Source organism: Erpetoichthys calabaricus, chromosome 17, assembly GCF_900747795.2.
Source record: "Erpetoichthys calabaricus chromosome 17, fErpCal1.3, whole genome shotgun sequence".
Lineage (NCBI taxonomy): Eukaryota > Metazoa > Chordata > Cladistia > Polypteriformes > Polypteridae > Erpetoichthys > Erpetoichthys calabaricus.
In genome coordinates this window covers 18,389,839-18,413,036 of record NC_041410.2, presented here as the reverse complement: position 1 = coordinate 18,413,036, position 23,198 = coordinate 18,389,839, and the positions used below count along the sequence as shown (strand labels likewise).

The 23,198-nt window shown below is 39.9% G+C and overlaps 1 protein-coding gene across 2 annotated transcripts in view; it reads left to right on the top strand.

Annotated features, from left to right (window-relative positions):
• The window catches only part of nedd4a (NEDD4 E3 ubiquitin protein ligase a), a 142,131-nt gene that overhangs the window by 100,959 nt on the left and 17,974 nt on the right, over nt 1-23,198 (top strand). For both annotated transcript variants that reach the window (XM_051920480.1, XM_051920478.1), the window contains 13 exons: nt 4,314-4,471; nt 7,172-7,292; nt 8,172-8,351; nt 8,868-8,939; nt 15,413-15,532; nt 16,160-16,303; nt 18,628-18,705; nt 19,187-19,241; nt 19,348-19,406; nt 20,435-20,500; nt 22,430-22,659; nt 22,920-23,041; nt 23,122-23,192. In XM_051920480.1, coding sequence (XP_051776440.1) covers nt 4,314-4,471; nt 7,172-7,292; nt 8,172-8,351; nt 8,868-8,939; nt 15,413-15,532; nt 16,160-16,303; nt 18,628-18,705; nt 19,187-19,241; nt 19,348-19,406; nt 20,435-20,500; nt 22,430-22,659; nt 22,920-23,041; nt 23,122-23,192 — 1,476 coding nt within the window. The remainder of the gene's footprint in view (nt 1-4,313; nt 4,472-7,171; nt 7,293-8,171; nt 8,352-8,867; nt 8,940-15,412; nt 15,533-16,159; nt 16,304-18,627; nt 18,706-19,186; nt 19,242-19,347; nt 19,407-20,434; nt 20,501-22,429; nt 22,660-22,919; nt 23,042-23,121; nt 23,193-23,198) is intronic.

Genomic DNA, 23,198 nt, shown 5'->3' with positions numbered 1-23,198 from the left:
CTGTTTGCCACTCTCTGTAACGAACTGTGATCGGAGCATGAGTGCTTGCTTTTCCATACAGAAGTCAGGTGGCTTTCGCGAGGGAATGTGCTCTGCCGCCTGTTTGAGCTGCGGGACGAAGTGCGCTTATTTCTGATGGAGCATGGGTCCCAGCTCGCTGATCACCTCACTGATCTTGACTGGTTAACAAGGCTAGCGTATTTGGCTTGCATATTTGAAAAACTGAATGGACTTAATATGTCATTTCAAGGTGAGAACACACACATAATTTCGCTAAATGATAAAATCCACGCATTCAAGAGAAAACTTGAACGCTGGACTGAGCGAGTTGAAATAGGAAGGATTGATATGTTTTCTGAGCTGGATGAAAAAAGTTATATGGTTGTTAGAGCGTTATGTTCTTTTTTGTTATCATGCTCTTGTTTGGATAAGATATTTTGTTGAAATTAAACAAATGAGTAAATTACTATTAAAAAAATTATATGGTTGTTAGACCATTGTGTTCTTTCGTGTTGTCATTCTCGTGTTTGGATAGGCCTATTGGCGCATGTGCACCGTTGCGCGCAACATTTGTATATTTTAACCACTTCCGAGGATAGTGGGGGTCACGAGTCATTGGCACGGTTATTTTGGGGGTCGTGAGCTGAAAAGTTTGGGAACCCCTGCTCTATGCGACTTGCCATTGTAACCACGTTTATTTTCCTCTACATTCTTCTTCTCATCAGATGTTCTTCTTCGTTGGTAGGACTGTGTGCAGTCTTGACAAACAATAGCAAACAATACTGCCCCCAGACGTTCATGTAGTGCATTGCAGTTACAAAAGCCAACGTGGTTCTTTGTGACTATAGCGAGCCCCTGTTGAAGGTTCTGTTTATGACGCGTCGACAATAAAAAATACACATCGACAATTTTTCTAGTCGACGTTGTCGATTACGTCGACTAATCATTGCAGCCCTAAACAGATGCAAGGGAAGGCAAACTACATAACTGAATGACAACTTTGCAGTACAGTTTCACCATTCCAAAGGTGAAAGGTGATTTCAAGCTTGCTCCTTTTTCTAACAGCCAATACATTTCTGCCTGAGTGCACCGGTGTTTACAAATTCTTTCCATGTATGGCAAGTTCAGCCTTCCATTTCTGCCCTTTATATTTCTTTTTACATTCTGTCATGGTACGTAAAATAAGACATCAGACAGACAAGTCTGTCTTCTGTTTGTGAGGTCCAAACAGTGCGCTTCCATTGTTTACTTGTGGCTGCACTGCATGAATTATTATATGTGCTCATTGGTTGTCAGCACTTGTGCACACAGATCCCACCCTGTGACTTAAGACAAAATACGACCTATTGGTTGTGAGGCGAGTCGCAGACTACATGGTGAAGTACACAACCGCGGGTCATGAGACCGTAGTGCCCCTGACTCGCTATGACTATGGAAATGAAGTTTGTGGCTGAATATCGTTGGAAAAACCTTGTAGTGTGACAGTTGTACTCCGCAAATTACGTGTTCTTTCCCGGCCTTGTATAAACTGTGAGAAAAGCTGTCAAAGCAGTTATGTGACTTCCCTGCCTTTGTGTCTGTAGGTTATTAAAGTTTATGCAGGCGGACAACTGCAAAAGTAACAAGTGGCACACTCTAGCTTTTAAACGGAGCTAAGCTTAGTAAATAAGGTACTGTAGTGGTTGGTGATACTGCCTCACAGATCCTGTGGGCCATGTGGAGTCTGCATGGTGTCTTCATAGATTTTCTTTTGGGTTCTCCAGTGTTCCTCCATATCCTCAAAGACATGCAGGTTAGATAGATAGATACTTTATTAATCCCAAGGGGAAATTCATACTCCAGCAGCAGCATACTGGACATAGATGGATAGGCTGAACAGTGTGACAGGCGGCCGGGTCCTATGACACCCCTTCTGTATATGTTCCGGGGGAGCAGCTATGGAAATCTCACTACCTCCTCCGGGACCCTTGGTGGCAGCCTCCCTGGCTGACGATGGTGCCTCAGTTTCCCGCAGGGTTTCCTGAGAGATGGAGTTCTCCACAACCCTCTGGGGAGCTGGGGTGGCCGCCAGGGGGTTGCTGCATGGAGCCAGGAACCCACCTGGACATCTCTGCAGCCCCACCCGGAAGTGCAATTAGCCGCAGGTGATCAAGCACCTGGAGCACTTCCGGGTGGGCTATAAAAAGGGCCAACATCCACCACTCGGGAGCCAGAATCGGGAGGAAGAGGACAAGGTTGCCTGCAAGGAGTGGTGGTGCCAAGGTGGAGTGAAAAGAGTTGTTTTGTGTTGTATTAGTGCTTGTGGGACTGTGTTGTGGCTGGAGGGATTACGGGGAAGACGTGCCCTCCAGCTGAAGAAAAATAAAAAGACGGTTTATTTTACACATGCCTCTGCGTAAGTCTGTGCCGGGTCGGGCGCTATATAGCGCCAACTTACAATAGATTTCATTTGGGAGTGAGTGGACCCTGCGTTGGACTTGGTGCTCTGTCCGGGGCTCTTTCCTACCTTGCACTCGGTGACTTTGGATTGTCTACAGGCCTTTGCAACTCTGAATTGAATTTAGTAGATTTGACAATGTAGGCAAGCTGTTCATATTTACATGGAGTTCATTCCCAGTAAATTTATTCTAACTCTGGATTACAACTCCTATTTGTTTCAATAGGTAATATTATACTTTCTAAAAGGGATTTTTATACATTTTGTTACATTTCATCATATTCATTTATGAACAACTTTCATTTTTTATTGTTTTAATTAAAAAAAAAAAAGAACATTTTTGCCAAACCTTGCAGTTTACTGTTTGATTTTCTGTTTTTCAATATTTTAATTATTAAAAACATTTCTTTCTGATACATCAAGCAGTTTATTAATTTTACAAATGTAAGATAATAATCTGACAATTTTTTCAAATACACGGGTTCCTTCACTAAAATCTAAAACTGATGGACTAAAAATATCAAGTCTTAGCTTGTCTTGTGTGTAAACAAATGGTTTCTCCTCATTACAGAAAGAGTGAAAGTGGCTTAAGCAAATGTACTGATGAAGTTCAAGTTAAAGTGCATGCCACATATTTTTAGTGTAGGGTCTTCTAAAAGCCATTACAGTTTTTGTAACGGATGTTAAAGTGTGTAATGGTCATTACTCACTAGGGATCTGCACTGACAATTGGAAGGTTCGAATCCCGTAAAATGCCAAAAGGGACTCTGCTCTGTTGGGCCCTTGAGCAAGGCCCTTAACCTGCAATTGCTGAGTACTTTGAGTAGGGAGAAAAGCGCTATAGAAATGCAAAGAATTAATTATTATTTCTCCTGTATAACTGTTAATTTGAAACACAATCATTTGAAAACCTCACACACTTAATGGAGGTCATTTCATCAATTTTTTTCCTAGGAAAACAAATACTTAAATATACCAGCAAAACTTGTACAAGACGTATCAGTAATCTGACAATCTGTACGGTTATTGGTCTAAAAGCCCCGTATCAGGCAGGCGCTAGTTTTAAGGAGTTCCTTCACTGCTGAAGTGCTGTTAATGACAGTTCTAAATGGACAGTTTTAGCCTGAAAACTTGTAAGTGGACGCCAGTAGCAAAAAAACAAAAATGCAGCACTTGATACTAAGAAGTCTGGTTTATCCCAGGGAGTGAGGGTGAGGGGATATGACCGTACTGTTTAATGTTTGGGAAAATGGTTTAGCAGGCCATGTGAAGGCTAATAAAAATGCTCTGTTATAAGCAGTACCATTGTTTTCTGTGCGTTTCCCTTGTGGTCTCTTTACTGTTGTGTATCTATTTTATAAAGGCCTTTTTTGTATATCTTCACAGTCTGGTGGCATTTATGCCCAGGAATTTTGGGTGGTGCCACAAAAGCTTTCCACTTTGAATCACAGTTTTTAATCTAAAACCATCTGTAATTTTATTCTTTATTGAAAGGGATGTGAGTGACTTGGGGAATTGAAAAAGAATATTTTTTTTGCCCTGGCACTCTGTACTAATCAGTTGCATGTTGTAAAAGCGCCTAATGCTTACTTGAGGCAATTTTTAGAATTTGGTTTTATATTTTAGAAAAAGTCCTGGGTTCTTATATTTCCATCATCCAGTTTGCTTCCAGAAGTAGGGGATCCAACATCTATTGCTGCTTTATTTTGTTGAATACTGAATTAGATTAAGCTGGCTTGAGAATGGAATATTAATGTAGATATTTCCTTAAAACCTTTTTCATTTTAAAAACTTTTGTCAAATGTTCCTAAAAAGCTTACAAACTGAAAAATACATTGAGAGCTAATGATTTTTAATTACACTTTATTATTTGTAGTCTGGCTGGGAAATCTTAGATCTGCAAGACACAACTGGAAGACGTCATCTACTTCCTGCACTCCCTGCAGGCTGGGAAGAAAGACAGGATAACTTGGGCAGAACCTACTATGTCAACCATGAGACTCGGACCACGCAGTGGCAGAGACCCACATTTCAGTATGTTTTTGATCTGAGTGATCCCAGGACGTTTGATCAATTTTGGCTAAATTTAGAGCGAGTTGAACTCTTTGCAGGACTAATTGTGCCACTTGATCTTTACCTGACATGCATTTGGGCAAATCTATAAGTAGAATGTTGTGTGGAAATTGCAAGGATTGATAAGTAAGTAATGAAACATTAAGTAGTATCTTGGAAAGTCTTTATTATAAAAATACAATTTAGGCTGTCTTTTCTGCATGAAACATTTGTGTGTTTATTCATATAGTGTCTGGAACTGGTTTTTTTTTTGGTTCCTTTTTCCTGGCCAGTATACTGGTGGCTGTCCAATGATGACTGGGTTAGATGTCACTCACAGCAGTACTCTACCTGATGAAACGAGCACCTTAATGCACTCCCATTGTGAAATTCTTTTTAGGCTCTTTAATCAATTTTAGAGAATTGCTTTAGTTATTGGAAATTCTGGAATATTCGCTGAAGTGTATGTTTTTCAGTTGCTGCATAAATATACCAAATTAAAATAGTAAACAGTCATTCATTATCCAACCCGCTATATCCTAACTACAGGGTCACGGGGCTGGAGCCAATCCCAGCCAACACAGGGCGCAAGGCAGGAAACAAATCCCGGGCAAGGCGCCAGCCCACCGCAGGGCACACATACAGTACGCACACACTAGGGACAATTTAGAATCACCAATGCACCTAACCTGCATGTCTTTGGACTGTGGGAGGAAACCCATGCAGACACGGGGAGAACATGCAAACTCCACGCAGGGAGGACCTGGGAACTGAACCCTGGTCTCCTAACTGTGAGGCAGCAGCGCACTGTACCACCGTGCCACCCAAAATAGTAAACAACTAAATAACAATTTTTAAAGTAAACCTTGAATCTCGTACCCATTGTTCACCGTGTGAAATCTGATTAGATGAACTGACGATTTCCAGATTTTGTGAGTGTAAATGTGTATGTGAGTAGACCATGCAATTAATTTGTGCCCCATCCAGGACTGGTTCTTATTTTGTGTCCAGTACTGCACAATGCCACTTCAACACTGAATTGGACTTTAAAATGTTATGCTGCGTCAGTATAATGTGAACTACCACTCGTCTACTACATTAGGGGTTGGTAAAGTTGACCCTGATTGCTTAGTTAGAAACCGATCCTTGCCAGTAACGGATCTTATTTAATTTAATGTCTTATTAGTGTTTTTAGTCTGTCATTTCAGGTCATTCTTATATCATAGATTTTTTGCATTCCAAGGATATCATCCAAATGATTTGTAGCCTGAAGTGGAAGAGGAATTCTCAGTCTTTTACTTTTTTATGTTGAGTTTTCTTTCAAATATTTTGTTAAACCAAATAGTTAACAAGCAATACACACAGGTGTAAATAGAAACAAGTTAGATGGATGACTGCTGGTTCCTTTGTTGTTTACATCGCACTGCTAATTAGGAGCAGTTAAAAACCAGTGAATCGCCTCTGTTTAGGGCTAAATTAAATTGCAAGTAATACAGCTAAAATGAAGCATAAAAATGTTGCTTTAGCAATACACGCTTCATCAGCGATATTTGACTTTTCATTAAGCAGTTGGGTTGCAACAGAAATGAGCAACTACAGTATGTCCCCCCAGCATCCACTTTGTACACCCCTGAAACTAAATGATGGCGGAGAAAACACATCTCATCTGGTAACCTTTTGGAGACGCCATTCAAATACCCTTCCATACTGCATTTGGTTAATTTCTTCACAAGTAGTTTCCACCCTGTAAGGTGTGTCTGTGAATGTCTTTGACATTTATCAAAACAGCAGAATGGTTCAAAATGGATCCAAATTAATTGCACAATTTCAACTTTCCTTTTATCCATCCCAGAGAATAATGTAATAACTTGTTTAACATTTTACTAATCCTTATTGAAATGTGGCTTTTATCAGAATGGAGCATTGACTATCTTTGATACTCCTGTTTTCATGTCCTCCTCTAGTACTCGCTTATACAATTACTCTTTGCACAGTTTTGACCAGCTGCTATTTTACTATTCATCTTTGTCACTTTTATTTGTCATAATGTTCCTAGTACATGTTTTCTTAGATTAAACCAGCAATCAAGAAAGTAGTGTATGTTCATGCACTAATTCTTTTTTAGTGGCTTCCTTAATCAGACTTACAAATATCAATAATTATCAGTAATTCACGTTCCCGTTTCTATCCACTCCTTCTCAATCCCTTCCTGCAATTTGTAATAAAATCTGATTTTGTGTCCTTGGCAGAGCATCCTTTATTAAATGTATCTTCTATGTCCTGCATTAGTTTGACTCCATCTAATGAGACAAATTCCAAGTTTAGAAAAATGTTACTTTATTCAGTTGGTTCACATGTCTCAAATATAGAAAAAAAATGACTGATTTTATATGGCTTGAAATAAATTCTGCTTTACAGTCATTCGTGTTTGTGTGTGTGCATGTCACTCATTTTTGACCTGTTTAATCAAGAGAGGCTCTTATTCCCCTTCTCTTTCTCAGCACTGGTAAAAGTGGATTCAGAAAATGACCTTAATGTACTGTATTTTCATGTATATATGTTGCAAATAGAATAATTCATTTGTAAAAAGTTAGTTTCTTTTAAACCCTTATTGGATTGGAATATCATAGTTTTCATTTAATATCCCACCTAAGGTCTTGTTTGTGTTTCATTAATTTTTAGAGACAGTCAAGCAGAGGTGGAACATAGACGGACTATCCACCTTGAAGCACAGCACGCGTTTACGACACGAAGGCAAATCTCAGAAGACACTGAGAGTCATGACAGAAGAGACTCTCCTGATGTAGGTGTTGCTACTCCTCCTGCTGACTTGATAAAGAGCACTAGGCGGGTGCTGTGGACGTGGCAGAATGTCGAGGATTAGGGTTAATGACTAAAGCATACATTTATGAAAAACTGATACAAGTTTTCTGTCTTTATCTATGTGATGTTGTTATGCTAGACTGTTCTTCACTTAGTGGTGAATAACTCCGAGACTCTCATCCTCTTCCAGATACTTGAGTTATTTTGAAATAAATATCAAGATGCATACATTGGTGCATACTGTAAATCGGGCTTTGGCAACAGTACAGATGCTCTGCTCTTTGTATATGTGGCCAATGTCATTAAACCTAAATCTGATGTCTCAGAACTATTCCGAGTTCTATGAAGAGTCTCCGTCTGTCCCTGAAAGCTATGGTGGAATTGGAAATTTGAATGGAAGCATCTGCACACCACAGATGTTATATTGGACTGTGCAGTGGGCACTTGCAGATTTTTTTATGGTCATAAAATGCATCTTTATTTTTAGCAAGAAGATATGATCAACTTAGGGGAAAAAAACAACTTTACATCTAAAAGTTATAAGATTGCACCATCAGAGTGGCCCATAAGATCAGGATGTGTAACAGCTGTTTGGAGATTTTCTAGTTAGAGCACAAGCAGCATGAGTGACTTGAGGCAGAGACAGAAACTGAACCAGCTGCCTTACAGTTTACATGTAAACACAAATTGGAAATTACAAAATTTACAGAAGGATTCAATGATGGAATTACACATGGAGCATTTATAGTTACATTTTCATCATTAATGTACATTACAAATAGATGTGTACGCATTTTCATTAGAATGATAAAAAAATTTGAAACCTGTTTTTTTTTTTTTTTTATTAATCATGATAAAGAGCTGGGAGATCATCACAGGAGAGGAAACAGCAATGAGCAACACTCATAATCAGTTGTCCCCTCCACCCCCACACTCTCCAAATGAGCACTTTTGTGACATCCAGTCTTGCCTTGCGAGTGAACTAAGTCGGAGTCTTCAGACATCTGGAAACATAAGCGAGAGGCGTACCTCCATCACAGTAAGTATGTCCTGTTATCCTCACTGGTCAAAGTTTTAATGAATCTGAATCTTGAAGTATAGCTGATCTCAGTTTTTCCTTGAGTATCAGAAAATGGTTCTCTGGGAGACTTGGGTGGCCAAGTTTGTAACATAATGTAACCGAGGATCCAGAAAGGTATTCCTAATGGGACTTTATAAGCAAGTATTAATATTATTAAATTGGCTGTTGATTTGCAAAAGTGACCTTAATGTACTGTACATCAATGTATATATGTTGCAAATAAAATAATTTGTTTGTAAAAAGATACTTTCTTTTTAAAACTCTTAAAAGAAAATAATACTATATTAAAACATAAATTTAAAGATGAGAAATTAGTTTGAATTTCCTTTTGTGCATTATCAGCTTAATTTAATTTTTTTTCTCTTGTATGTTGCCCTTCTCTATAGTATAGGTCATTTGCATTGAATCAATCAATATATATATAATATATATATATATATATATAAAAAAAATCTGTACTTTACTTTTTTTCAGCATCCAAGTCATTCAAGCCGAAGAGGAAGTGCGCAGGCAACTGCATATGAAGAGCATCCAGCTCTTCCAGTGGTACGTATACAGTAATCCCTCCTCCATCGCGGGGGTTGCGTTCCAGACCCCCCTGCGAAAGGTGAAAATCTGCGAAGTAGAAACCATATGTTTGTTTATATGGTTATTTTTATATTGTCATGCTTGGATCACAGATTTGCACAGAAACACAGGAGGTTGTAGAGAGAGATGAACTTTATTCAAACACTGCAAACAAACATTTGTCTCTTTTTCAAAAGTTTAAACTGTGCTCCATGACAAGACAGAGATGACAGTTCCGTCTCACCATTAAAAGAATGCAAACATATCTTCCTCTTCAAAGGAGTGCGTGTCAGAGAGAGAGAGAAAAAAGCAGTCAAAAATCAATAGGGCTGCTTGGCTTTTAAGTATGTGAAGCACCGCCGGACAAAGTAGCTGCGAGGAAGGGAGAAAGCATTTTTTGGAGGAGCGTCCGTATCCTCTAGGCCAGTATGGGAACAGCCCCTCTGCTCACACCCCCTCCCTCAGAGCGAGCGAGAGAGAGAGAAGAAAGCAAAGCAAACAATCAAAAATCAATACGTGCTGTTTGATCTTTTAAGTATGCGAAGCACCATGCGGGAAGCATATCGCTTGCAAAGCAGCCACATGTAAGCCCAGCAAAGAAGGGAGCAGTGTGAAGGTAATCTTTCAGCGTTTTTTGAGGAGCGGCCATGTCCTCTAGGGGTGCGAACAGCCCCCGTGCTCACAATATATTTGAGGAGTTTTATTTAATACATAATACGCGCTGTGGTTGGGTAGCTTCTCAGCCATCTGCCAATAGCGTCTCTTGTATGAAATCAACTGGGCAAACCAACTGATGAAGCATGTACCAGAAATAATAAAGACCCATTGTCCGCAGAAATCCGCGAACCAGCAAAAAATCCGTGATATATATTTAAATATGCTTACATATAAAATCCGCGATAGAGTGAAGCCGCAAAAGGCGAAGCGCGATATAGCGAGGGATTACTGTACTCCAAATCAAGGGCCCTGGGTGTGTAAAAATTGCATCGACTAAAAGAGTATTATCTTTATTACTCGTGTGACTCCAACTTCCATTATGTTTGTGTTTTCCTTTCTCAGTTTGTGTTTTTTTTATTTGGTCATCTGTATATCATACTAGCCATTCTCCAGTCACAGGGTGTCAGCTTTGAGCATGTGTCAAGAACACACTCTCTAGATGGGAAGGCAGTCCATTGCAAGACATGTAGACATTTGTATCAGAACACCTGACAGCTTGGTATTTAGGGAAAACTGAATTTTCCCAGACGAACTATACAGAGGAAGAATATGTGTTTCATACCTATGATGCATGCTCAGCCCAGAATTGAACTGCTGTAGTTCTCACAAAACTTCACACCACCACCTCCCTGTCTTTTGGCTTGTCATTTTAATATACTGTATGGTAAACTGTTTGGATTTAGTTTATCTCTTCTCCACCTCCATAATGGTGTCTGAACTGAAGTCTCATGGAATCATGATAAAGCTTCAAATCAACAATGTATATAACATAAACATCAAATCAGCAAGGATTGTTTGTGTATAAAACGTTACACAAAATATTAATTAAATTTACTAACGTTGAATTAAGAAATTGCAGGGCTATAATGCAAAATTTAATGCAAATTGTTACTAATTTACAATTAATGCAAGAAGTAAAAACATATTACAACATTTGATGATCTGGTTTAGTTTTTCCTGAGAAATGCAGTGGTCTCCATGGTGAATAATTTACAAATGATGGACGTTTGGAAAAATCAGTGTTTGCAGTCTTCAAAATCAAAAGTTTTGGGGATGACATTGTTTGGACTAAGTCAGGGGTGTTAAACTCCAGTCCTGGAGGGCCGCAGTGGCTGCAGGTTTTCATTCTAACCCTTTTCCTAATCGGTGACCTGTTTTCACTACTACAGTAATTAACTTCTTTTCCCTTCATTTTAATAGCCTTGTTTTTAAGGAGTCAGTCTTTTTCTTTTCTTCATTAAATTATAGCCAAACAGAAATGAGATGTGAAAGGAGCCAACAGATGACCAGCTAAACTGGGATTTCAAAGTCCAGCCAATTTCTGATTCTTGCTGTTAATTAAACTCGTTATTTAATTCCATGGCTTGTTGTTGCTCTCATTTTGACACAGCAGACAAACAGACATTTCCAAAACTGTTTTCTGTTTTTCCTAAGAACACCGTCAATATGTTTTGGTGACCTGAGAGACCTTCACCTTTCTTCATTTTCAGATACAGTGTGATGGGCACAGGTGAGCTGGTCATGTGGCGGCTTGTTTTGTGCCTCTTTATTGTTTGGCTGTTAATTAAGGAAAAAGACAACTAAGGGGCCTGAGTCAAGTTAATTAAAACTAAGGCAAAAGAAGTTTAATTAGCAGCAAAAACAGGAAACTAATGAAGAAGATGAAATGAAAGAAAACCTGCAGCCACTGCAGCCCTCCAGGACCGGAGTTGGACACCCATGGACTAAGCTTTGTCAATTAAACAGATCAGTCATCTGATGGGCAAAGGCACTGAATGCCTTATAGTTTAAATGTAATCTATAACTATTGAGAGAATAATATTGAAAAATAAACCCTTTTAGCATAAGCGTTTGCCAGTTATCTCTATACGTATACATATTTTTTTATTCACCATTTAGGGGCACCCTGGATATCCTTAATTAAATATCTTGCCTACAGAATATTTTTTCATCTTATCATAGCAGAACATTTTTGCCCGAAAACTCTTTTTGAATTTTATTTTTTATGACCAACAAGGATGCTACAAGTATTTTTATAGTCCCAATTCAAATTTATATCTATCTTTTTTAGAAATTGATGGTAGATAGTCTTGAGGTTAAACAAGACCAAGATTCAGGTTTTGGCCAAAATTCAAATCATTATATGTGATTCAAGCCGAACACTGCCAATGCCCCAAGAAATGCAAACTCTTCATTAAAGAGGGGTGAAAGAAATAAAAAGTAATAGGGAACCATAACTGAAAATAAAAACTAATTTCTGTGTAACAGTGGTCTCAAATACAGGGCTAATACAACATTGGCCTGGCTCAGAAGTTTAAAAAAAGGAAAATCTGCAGTGATCCAGTTGACATCCCAAACTTAGCCCTATGAATCTGTGGAAAGATTTTAAAATGTTCGCATCGCTGTCCTAGAACCTTGCAAAGAGAAATGGACAAATATCACAAGCTAATATACACTTAGAGGTTTAAAACTATTATTGTAGCAAGTGTTTCTGCCAAATATTAAGATGTGGGGTGTCTCTATATTTTTTCAAGTAGCCGATTTCATTGTTTGACTGATGTACCAGCAACATATTTGCTGACAAGTCAGTTTGTCTCAAAACAATGGCAGAAGGTGTTTACGATTCGTAATCTATCAATATTTGAAAACCTTCACATCTGAATACATTTACAAGGAATTGAAGATTACAGTGTGCATTTAGAATAATACTAAAATCTTATGACAATTATAGCCATATACAGCAAACGGAATGAATCAATAATTCAATCAGGGATTATTAATCGCATACTGACCAAAAATATTAGCCTTGTTCAGAGAAAATTTAGGGGGGACGGGTCCTAACTGTTGTTTGTGCGTATGCGCCGAACAGCAGTCTGGAGTACCCACCCTTTTTGGAATCCCTGGAGGGGGTGCTAGAGGGCATACCTTCTGGGGACTCCCTCGTTCTGCTGGGAGACTTCAATGCTCACATGGGCAATGACAGTGAGACCTGGAAGGGCGTGAACCCGAGCGGTGTTTTGTTATTGGACTTCTGTGCTCGTCACGGATTGTCCATAACGAACACCATGTTCAAGCATAGGGGTGTTCATATGTGCACTTGGCACCAGGACACCCTAGGCCTCAGTTCGATGATCGACTTTGTGGTCGTGTCGTCTGACTTGCGGCCACATGTCTTGGACACTCGGGTGAAGAGAGGGGCGGAGCTGTCAACTGATCACCACCTGGTGGTGAGTTGGCTTCGATGGTGGGGGAGGATGCCGGTCAGGCCTGGTAGGCCCAAACGTGTTGTGAGGGTCTGCTGGGAACGTCTGGCAGAGCCCCCTGTCAGAAGTAGCTTCAACTCCCACCTCTGGCAGAACTTTGACCACATCCCGAGGGAGGTGGGGGACATTGAGTCCGAATGGGCCATGTTCTGTGCCTCTATTGTTGAGGCGGCTGACCGGAGCTGTGGCCGTAAGGTGGTCGGTGCCTGTCGTGGCGGCAATCCCCGAACCCATTGGTGGACACCGGCGGTGAGGGATGCCGTCAAGCTGAAGAAGGAGTCCTACCGGTCCCTTTTGTCCTGTGGGACTCTGGAGGCAGCTAATAGGTACCGGCAGGCCAAGCGGAATGCGGCTTTGGTGGTTGCTGAGGCAAAAACTCGGGCATGGGAGGAGTTTGGGGAGGCCATGGAGAACGACTTTCGGACGGTGTCTCAGGAAGGGGAAGCAGTGCAGTGTCAACACTGTATATGGTGAGGATGGTGCGCTGCTGACCTCAACTCGGGACGTTGTGGTTTGGTGGGGGGGAGTACTTCGAAGACCTCCTCAATCCCACTAACATGCCTTCCAATGAGGAAGCAGAGCCTGGGGACTCAGAGGTGGGCTCCCCCATCTCTGGGACTGAGGTCACCGAAGTGGTCAAAAAACTCCTTGGTGGCAGGGCCCCGGGGGTGGATGAGATACGCCCGGAGTTCCTCAAGGCTCTGGATGTTGTAGGACTGTCTTGGTTGACACGCCTCTGCAACATCGCATGGACATCAGGGACAGTGCCTCTGGATTGGCAGACCGGGGTGGTGGTCCCCCTCTTTAAGAAAGTGGACCGGAGGGTGTGTTCCAACTACAGAGGGATCACACTCCTCAGCCTCCCTGGAAAAGTCTATTCAGGGGTCCTGGAGAGGAGGGTCCGTCGGGTAGTCGAGCCTCGGATTCAGGGGGAACAGTGTGGGTTTTCGTCCTGGTCGTGGAACAGTGGACCAGCTCTACACCCTTAGCAGGGTCCTGGAGGGTGCATGGGAGTTTGCCCAACCAGTCTACATGTGTTTTGTGGACTTGGAAAAGGCATTCGACCGTGTCCCTCGGGGAATCCTGTGGGGGGTACTCCGAGAGTATGGGGTACTGGCCCCCCTGATAAGGGCTGTTCGGTCCCTGTACGATCGTTGCCAGAGCCTGGTCCGCATTGCTGGCAGTAAGTCGAACCCGTTTCCAGTGAGAGTTGGACTCCTCCAGGGCTGCCCTTTGTCACTGATTTTGTTCATAACTTTTATGGACAGAATTTCTAGGCGCAGCCAGGGCGTTGAGGGGGTCCGGTTTGGTGGGCTCAGGATTGGGTCACTGCTTTTTGCAGATGATGATGTCCTGTTTGCTTCATCAGGCCGTGATCTTCAGCTCTCTCTGGATCAGTTCGCAGCCGAGTGTGAAGCGGCTGGGATGGGAATCAGCACCTCCAAATCCGAGATCATGGTCCTCAGCCGGAAAAGGGTGGAGTGCCCTCTCAGGGTTGGTAGCGAGATCCTGCCCCAAGTGGAGGAGTTCAAGTATCTTGGGGTCTTGTTCACGAGTGAGGGAAGAATGGAGCGTGAGATCGACAGGCGGATCGGTGCGGCGTCTGCAGTAATGCGGGCTCTGCATCGGTCTGCCATGGTGAAAAAGGAGCTGAGCCGCAAGGCGAAGCTCTCAGTTTACCAGTCGATCTATGTTCCTACCCTCACCTATGGTCATGAGCTATGGGTAGTGACCGAAAGAACGAGATCGAGAATACAAGCAGCTGAAATGAGTTTCCTCCGCAGGGTGTCTGGGCTCTCCCTTAAAGATAGGGTGAGAAGCTCAGTCATCCGGGAGGGGCTCAGAGTAGAGCCGCTGCTCCTCCGCATCGAGAGGAGTCAGATGAGGTGGCTCGGGCATCTGATCAGGATGCCTCCTGGACGCCTCCCTGGTGAGGTGTTCCGGGCACGTCCAACCGGGAGGAGGCTCCGGGGAAGGCCCAGGACACGGTGGAGGGACTATGTCTCTCGGCTGGCCTGGGAACGCCTTGGGATTCTCCCAGAAGAGCTAGAAGAAGTGGCCAGGGAGAGGGAAGTCTGGGCATCTCTGCTCAAGCTGCTGCCCCCGCGACCCGACCTCGGATAAGCGGAAGACAATGGATGGATGGATCTACAGAGCCTGAAAAAACACTGTTAAACTGAGTTCTGCTGTAAAAGTCACTGCCAGCTTTCTGAAATCAAAGAAACCTTGTCCTGCTTGTTGAGTAATACAAGCAACAAATACACTGAACACAGGAGGAAATGTAAGGAGTAAATAGCGCAATGCTTATAAATTATTTATTGGTAGGAAGATGGAAAAAGATCTTCCTTCATGTAAATAAAGTTATTTGTAAGTATAATTTGTGACACTGTGTCAATTAACTTTTAGCAAGTGAAAAACATGATTTCACTTTCCTTTTTACTTTATTTTATTTTTTACATCCCTGTTTGTTAGCTGTTGCCAGCATCAACAGGACTACCACCAGGATGGGAGGAGAAGCAGGACAGCAAGGGAAGAATTTATTATGTTAATCATAACAACAGGACCACCACATGGACCCGTCCAGTGATTCAGGTAACATTGCCAATGCTTGTAGAGCATAATATTTATAAAAAAAAAAAAAAAAAGGGGGTTTTGATTTCTATTTATCTAAGTTTTGTGAGCTTTATTTATGACACACACCTTTTATATAAATTATTTTTCTAAATAAAATTAAGCTGTAGAGTCCCATTAAAGATATTTTAGAAAAATTAAAAGCCATTGCCTTAAAAGAGAAAAAAGTTGACATACACTGTAATCAATGAAAAGTGTATTTCTTTCTCCAGGTATTGTTTCTACCTTAGCTTGCCGTGCCACTTTTAAGTTGAACTGACTGACAAAATAAAGGAAAACTCTTGGATAAATAATTTAATTGAATGTTGGGAAATCAAGGGCTACATCAATATGAATTGACATAGAGCCTCCAATGTCTGTGACTTCATTCTTCCATGACAAGTTACATCTTTTGGTGTGGTCTGCCTTTACCTCATTCACAAATTAGTGCCTAGAAGTTACAGTGAAGGATTTTACACACTCATTCTCTACATAAAATTCTGAGGGGATTTTTAAAATGCAGTTAAATTAATGTGCTTATCACACTTTCACTTCTATTGCTGGTAGAAGACTTCATGCTAGAGCCTAACAATGTACTGTCTTTCTCAGAGTTCTCCAGATGCCTCACCTCAGCACTCTCCAGGCCAAAAAACTACATATGAAAGTGGATTCCTTCCGCCAGGCTGGGAAATGAGGAGTGCACCAAATGGCAGGCCTTTCTTTATCGATCATAATACAAAGTCAACTACATGGGTATGTTCTATAATCTTATGTGTACTTTTCTGTTTGCTTTTTGTGGCATAGTGGTTAAGGCTTTGGACTTCAAACCCCGAGGTTGTGGATTCAAATCCCGCACTGTGTGTCCATGAACAAGTCACTTGACGTGCTTGTGCACCAACTGGAAAACCAAAAAAAAAGTATCAATTGTATTGTAAATGTAAGTCAACTTGGATAAAGGCATCAACCAAATAAGTAAATGTAAAATGTAATGTAAATGTATTTTTTAACCTTGTCATTTATATCAGTGCTCCGCAACCTTTTCTCACCTACGACACACCAAAGTTCTTCATAGAATTCCGCGGCACGTCAAAAGCTAAAATATACAGCAGTGGCGTCGCTATAGCGATGGGGGGCTGGGGGGGGGGGGGGGGGGGGGAACGGGGGTATGGGGGTGTACCGCTCCGAGCGTCAGCTATTTAGGGGCGTCCAAACTACGGTACTTTCTTTTTTTTTGTTCCTTGAGGAGGCGCAAAAAAAAAAAAAATTCTTTCAGCTTTGGGGCGTCAAATTTTTCACCGCCCCGGGCAACATGATCTCCAGCTACGCCACTGATATATAGATATGAATTTAATACACAAATTTTACAATAAATTTTCATTTTTTATTATAAGTATACATTTATTATAAGTATACATACATAAAAACTATACTATATTAACTTTTATGCAATCTTAATAATTATTATAACATAATGACTGATTAATGTGATACCTGCGCTTGTTTCAATGAACACAAAAGTTTTATATTCGGCTCAATATTTGACAGCGCAACCCGAAGTTCTTGGTCAAGATCTTTTAGGCATGATCGCTTATCATTTTTAATTAACACAAGAGTTGTTTGTCTTTTTTGGCGCAACTGGGATGGTTTGAATTTAGATGGCGATTTAGTTTACTGGGTGCCATTGCCTCGTTTGATAGCTGATCGCCGCAAATGATGCATTGTGGCTTTGGAGCCGTTTCGTCACCACACCACGAGAATCCATATCGAATGTAGTCTTCGTTGTACTTCCTTTTCACAATCTTCTTTGTTTTTTTTTGCAACACTTGTGCTGGGTTCTTCATCATCTGTACGTGAAGACGAATCTTTTCCACGTAAAAATGTATCCATATTTAAAGGGGTATAAAACTAAATATGAATCACACGAAGAACGTTAACCATACACAATTCAGCAACACAACTAATAGTAATGAATGATAACTACTGTCGCAAGACGAGTGAATGCGACGTAGCACGACTAATACGTCGGCTTGAATTGAATCTAGGTGAGGGCACGGAGCGATCTGCCTATCAAAGCATACTACGGAGTTGTCTGGCGACTACGTAGGGCCTACATCATAGGCGACAGGCGCCAGGCGATGGGATTTATTATTTCAGAGAAATGACACATAAAATTATGAAACCTTTAAAAGGCTATTTACGCGAATATTTCATTGCACGTATTCTCGTTATTGTGTTTCTAAGGAGGACCGTTGAAATATTATTTAGTTAGAAAATTGTCTTATTTGACCGCGTCACACCTGTATCGGCTCAAGGCACACCAGTGTGCCGCGGCACACCGGTTGCGGAGCACTGATTTATATAATAAAAGATTTCATCAGTAGTCAAATAGATCCATTGATTAACATTTTTTTCAATACACATATAATTTTTTTCTTTCAATTGGCTTAGGGCCAGTCTTTATCCCAAATATCCCAGCTTCCCAACTTCCCTTACCTACATTGTTCTAACATGACAGAGGCCATTCACCTTGGAGACCTGCTGCAGATTTGTGGGTTCAACTCAATACAAGCTGTACACATATTTTCAAGGGCTGGTGAGAGCTCTCTGGACCCCGCTGGAAGTACAATGCTTTCCAAGGCTTGGGCCCCTCTCTTGGGAAAAACCCATTCCTTACATATCAACATGAATACCTCCACTCTGGGCTCCCTCCAGCATCTCGGCACCCACCACTCCACTCCACTCCGATTCTCCACCACTCCAGCTTAGAGTATCTGAATTCCACGCCTTTTCATTGGGCCTCAAAGGAACGGAGGCCATTGTCCCGCAATTTAGAATGGCACTCACCCATCCCTTAGGATCCACTGACCCGTGTCCAACTGCTGTTCACATGGATCCCTGCTGCACTTCAGCCTTCACAGTGCTTGTTTGAAAATTCATTTTTTTCCTCAATATCAAAACACAGAGTTTGATTCAGCATTTGTGTTTAATTAAAAAAATTACCTTTTGTGTTTTTTATTGCAAGGTGTCTTCTAATTCTGTTGATAAAAACAGTTTGTTTTCTTTGTCCACGTTTACAGGAAGATCCAAGATTCAAAATACCAGTTCATATGAGAAGGCGGCCTTCTTTGGATCCCGCAGACCTTGGGCCACTCCCAGTAAGATTAAGGAAAAAATGTCTTTCATTTGTAATTGTGTAATTTATTATTAAATTGTATTAGCATCTCTAACATAGTGACTTACTTTTAAATGGAATTTTAGAACTATACCCATCAATTTATACTGCTTATACATTTAATATGGACATCACTGGGCACACCAATTAACACTGCTGCCTCAGAGACCATACTCCATGTGGGTTTTCCCATAATACTCTGTTTCTCCACTACTCTTAAAGACATTCAGTTTAGTTGGTAACCTTAAACTGTCCCAGAAGGAGTGAGCCTAATGTTGCCAGAGTGGGCTTTGACTCCTTGGACCATGCGGTGAAATAATCAGGTATTGAAAATGCATGAAGAAATGTATATTAAAATGTGAATTAAGTTTGTATCCAATTATATAGGTTTTACAATTCAAGCATTTCCACCAGCGATAGTCACAATGAACACTTTTAATATACCAATATTTTTTATTGTGTAGGCTGGTTGGGAAGAAAGAGTTCATACAGATGGACGAATATTCTACATTGATCACAGTATGTCTGTCTCTCTATCTTTTTTTTTTTTTTTAATGTAACATTTCTGCATATACAGTAAGTCCAGTGACACAATTTAATTTAATTTACTTTTCTATAAATACAGACACCAAAACTACTCAGTGGGAAGACCCAAGATTACAGAATGCTGCAATAACAGGACCAGTAAGTAAAAGTTGTCTTGTTATGAATTTAGGAAAATCAGCTTAAGCCTAGATTTCTAATGGCAACAAGAAATGGGTAATCATTTTGACAATAAAAAGTGTAGAGTGAGATGTACATTTAAAGTAATTAAGTGCAGACATACAAAAAAAAGAAAGAAAGAAATGTAAGTATTGACTAACAAACCTATAAAATGGAGAGCCTTCTTTGGCTGCTGGTCTTCCGTTTACTTTATTATTCAGGCTCCAGTTCTTGCCTGTTAATTGACTCCTTGTATTGGGCAGTATATTTATTATTCCCCCTGTTTGTAAAACGTGTTAATCCAAAAATGCAGAATCAAAGATTTGCCTTTTGTTTACATGAATTGATCCTTTTTGCTGGGCTCACATATCAGAAATGTTGTTTCCATTTTTCTTTTGGAATCTGTATTAATCCAGCAACTTGTGAAGAGCACAAGAGAGCAAATAAAACAGAATTAGTTTACTGTTTTATTTATTATTATGTTTTAAGGCAGTCTGTTTAAATATATTGTAAGACACAAACTGTTAAAAAGAACAATATAAAATGAAAAAAAAAAAAAAAATCTGAAAGGGAGCCCTGCTTGTTAAACCCATGACATTAATACACTGAATCTGTGTATTTTAATAAAGACCAATGCAATAATAGCATTTTAAGTTATTGATTTTGAGTTAATTTGTAACTCCACATGGAGCAATAACAAGGTAATTAATTAATTTAAAAATTCTAACTTGAAGGTTACATGTAGGTGATCAGAAGGACATGCTTTACAGTAAATATGTGACTGTGCTTGCCCCCAACTCTAAATTTTAAACAGTCTCCTCTTTCTGCTGATGTTCATTCTATAGTTTGGGCTAAACTTTAAACTAATTAGAAGCTTTCGTAGAGGGCCATTGAAAAGCTTGAGCCTTGAATGCATAAATTTGTCATACTGTCTGTATTGAGAAGTACAATATGTTACTCACCACTTGCGTAGTATTGTGTATCTTTACATTTTCTAATCTTTATTTAAGGCTGTGCCTTATTCCAGGGATTACAAACAAAAGTATGAGTACTTCAGGAAAAAACTGAAGAAACCGGTGAGTTTTCTTTTTCTAGTAGAAACCTAAATATAACGATTATGCAGCCATAATCATAACCCACAGCCAAATATGGCCATGCAGTTCTTGTATCTAAAACAGTATACCTAGTTTGCTCAGCATTTTACAATTTCTAAAGTATTCTAAGCAACTTTTAGTACTCTTCCCCCCCCCCCCCCCATTTCTTTGATGGAGATGACTAATTGAAATAAATATAAACACAATGGGGGAAAAAGATTAATTCTGCTTAAGTTAATGGCTGTTAATGATACTGTAGTACTGCCATTGGTGTTTTATTTTTTTATAAAACTTTCCAAGCAAGGAGTTACATGAAAAGAATTTTATTCCTCCACTGCCATATGCAAACTGAAAATGTTTTCAGAAAAAAATGTACACAATAGAATGTAATAATAATAATAATAATGTCATGTAATTACAAGTGCTTATTTTCTCTTAGTTGGATTCCTTCTGTGTGGTGTCTATATGTTCTCTTTGTGTTGATTTAGATTTTTTTCCCTAACATCACCCCTTTCTCCTTGCCCTCCTCCATAAGGACATCTTGCATCTTTCATGATAACATTTTTGTTTCTTTCCCTTTTTCTAATTGGTATATTCTTCTGTTCTACTTAGGTTTCACTGCTTCTACTTTCTTCACAGTACTTCCTCCTCCTCCTCTCTCCCAACCACTTCACTTGCTCTTATAGCTTCCAGCTCCCAGTGCAAACCCCCTTAAATATTAACTTCATGGAACTCCCCTTCATAACCTATTTTTTATGACTATTTTATACATTTTCACTTTCCTGTCATTAAGAAAAACATATCAATGGAGGTAAATGACATAAAAGTTTTGAACAAATTCTTGGTTTTCTTAATGGAAACAATAGCTGTTAATGTTTTACCATTTTGTAATAAACATAAGATTGATTTCAACAATAGTGCAACTTAAAATACACCAGCAACAAATATGCTGAAAAAAAGTTTTGCTACTCATCAAGTGGGTGTTTCATGAAGTCTTAAGTCACATTGACTGAGAAGTGACCCTTAGTGGCTCAGTTACAGAGCACAACTTGCCCTTATCCTCTTTGGTGGAACCAGAGACAATAGGAGAAAGGCCTGAGTTTCTTGGAACTTACTCTTTTAGCTCTCTTTGTAAAATAACCCGTAGCCTAAAGACCTCAAAGATCTGCAGTTAAAGCTCCAAAACTGTCATATAAAAGAACGTCTTCCTTACCTATGTGTAGGTCTTTAGTAGTTAGTGGGGAAGACCTGGTGATATGCTAATGCAAAATGCCAGTGACGCTGTGCTAAGTATAATTTCTGCTACTGTTACCAACATTGCCAGATAGTCATTATCATGAACAGAATTGTGCTAGAGGATTAGCTAACTCTCAATATAGTTCTTTATATTTAAAAAAAATTCATGGGGTGTACTTACTTTTCTCCCACTGAATTTGAATCAAAAAGCTAGATCATGCATTTGTACATTTATATGATCTACAATGAGTAAAATAATCCATCTTTGTTTGGACCCACTGTATAATAATATTAATAAAATTAGTAATTGGACAAAACAAACAGTGACATTGTCAGGATTTAGATCCAGCCTCCTGACAATGTATTACCATAGTCATGTCCTATCATCAAGACTGGCAGCTCAAGCTTGTGTGCGATCTGTAGTGACAATGTGGCACCTCCATAGTAGCTTTCTGTCTTATACATATTTCTTCAATGTCAGGCTGTGCCTCTCTGCCTCCATAAATTGGATGAATGGTTATGAAAATAACTCATGTCAATAAAAAGCTATATTTTTTTTTTGTTTTTTGAATGTTGCAGTCTTTTTAAAGGCAGATAGATAGTCATGTGATGCATTCTGTTGGCAAAGGCACGCACCATAGTGCTGTCATTTGTTTTTCCATAACTTTTTTTCAGACTGATATTCCTAACCGATTTGAAATGAAGCTGCGACGTAATGCTCTCCTTGAAGACTCCTATAGAAGAATACTATCCGTAAAAAGACCAGATTTCCTGAAAGCCCGTTTGTGGATTGAATTTGAGAATGAAAAAGGCCTGGATTATGGAGGAGTTGCCAGAGAATGGTTCTTTCTTATTTCCAAAGAAATGTTTAATCCATATTATGGGTTATTTGAATATTCTGCAACGTAAGTTTATCAACAGACTGTTACTTCCTTTGTATATCAGTGCTATATTTGATTAATCTTTTTTTGTTTGTTTGTAATGAGATAGTCCTCTTTGGCCATTTACAACTTCAACACTGGCTCAGAATAAGTGTTAAGAAATACTATTATTTATTTGATAAGGATTTGTGTTTGCCAAAGTTGCATTATACCCAAAATCAGGAGAATATATTTATGGTTCACATTGTTATATTTTGAGAAACTTTATTAATTTCATTCTACAGTGATAACTACACACTGCAGATTAACCCCAACTCTGGATTGTGCAATGAAGATCACTTGTCTTATTTCAAGTTTATTGGACGTGTTGCAGGAATGGCAGTTTACCATGGCAAGCTACTGGATGGTAAGTTACAAAACAGCAGCAGAAAGTTCTTTGCAAAACATTATACCAGTGCAGTGCTGAGTGACTTGTTCTGTCTACAGCCTTCTTCATTCGACCTTTCTACAAGATGATGTTGCAGAAGCCAATAACACTTCAGGACATGGAATCTGTGGTAACT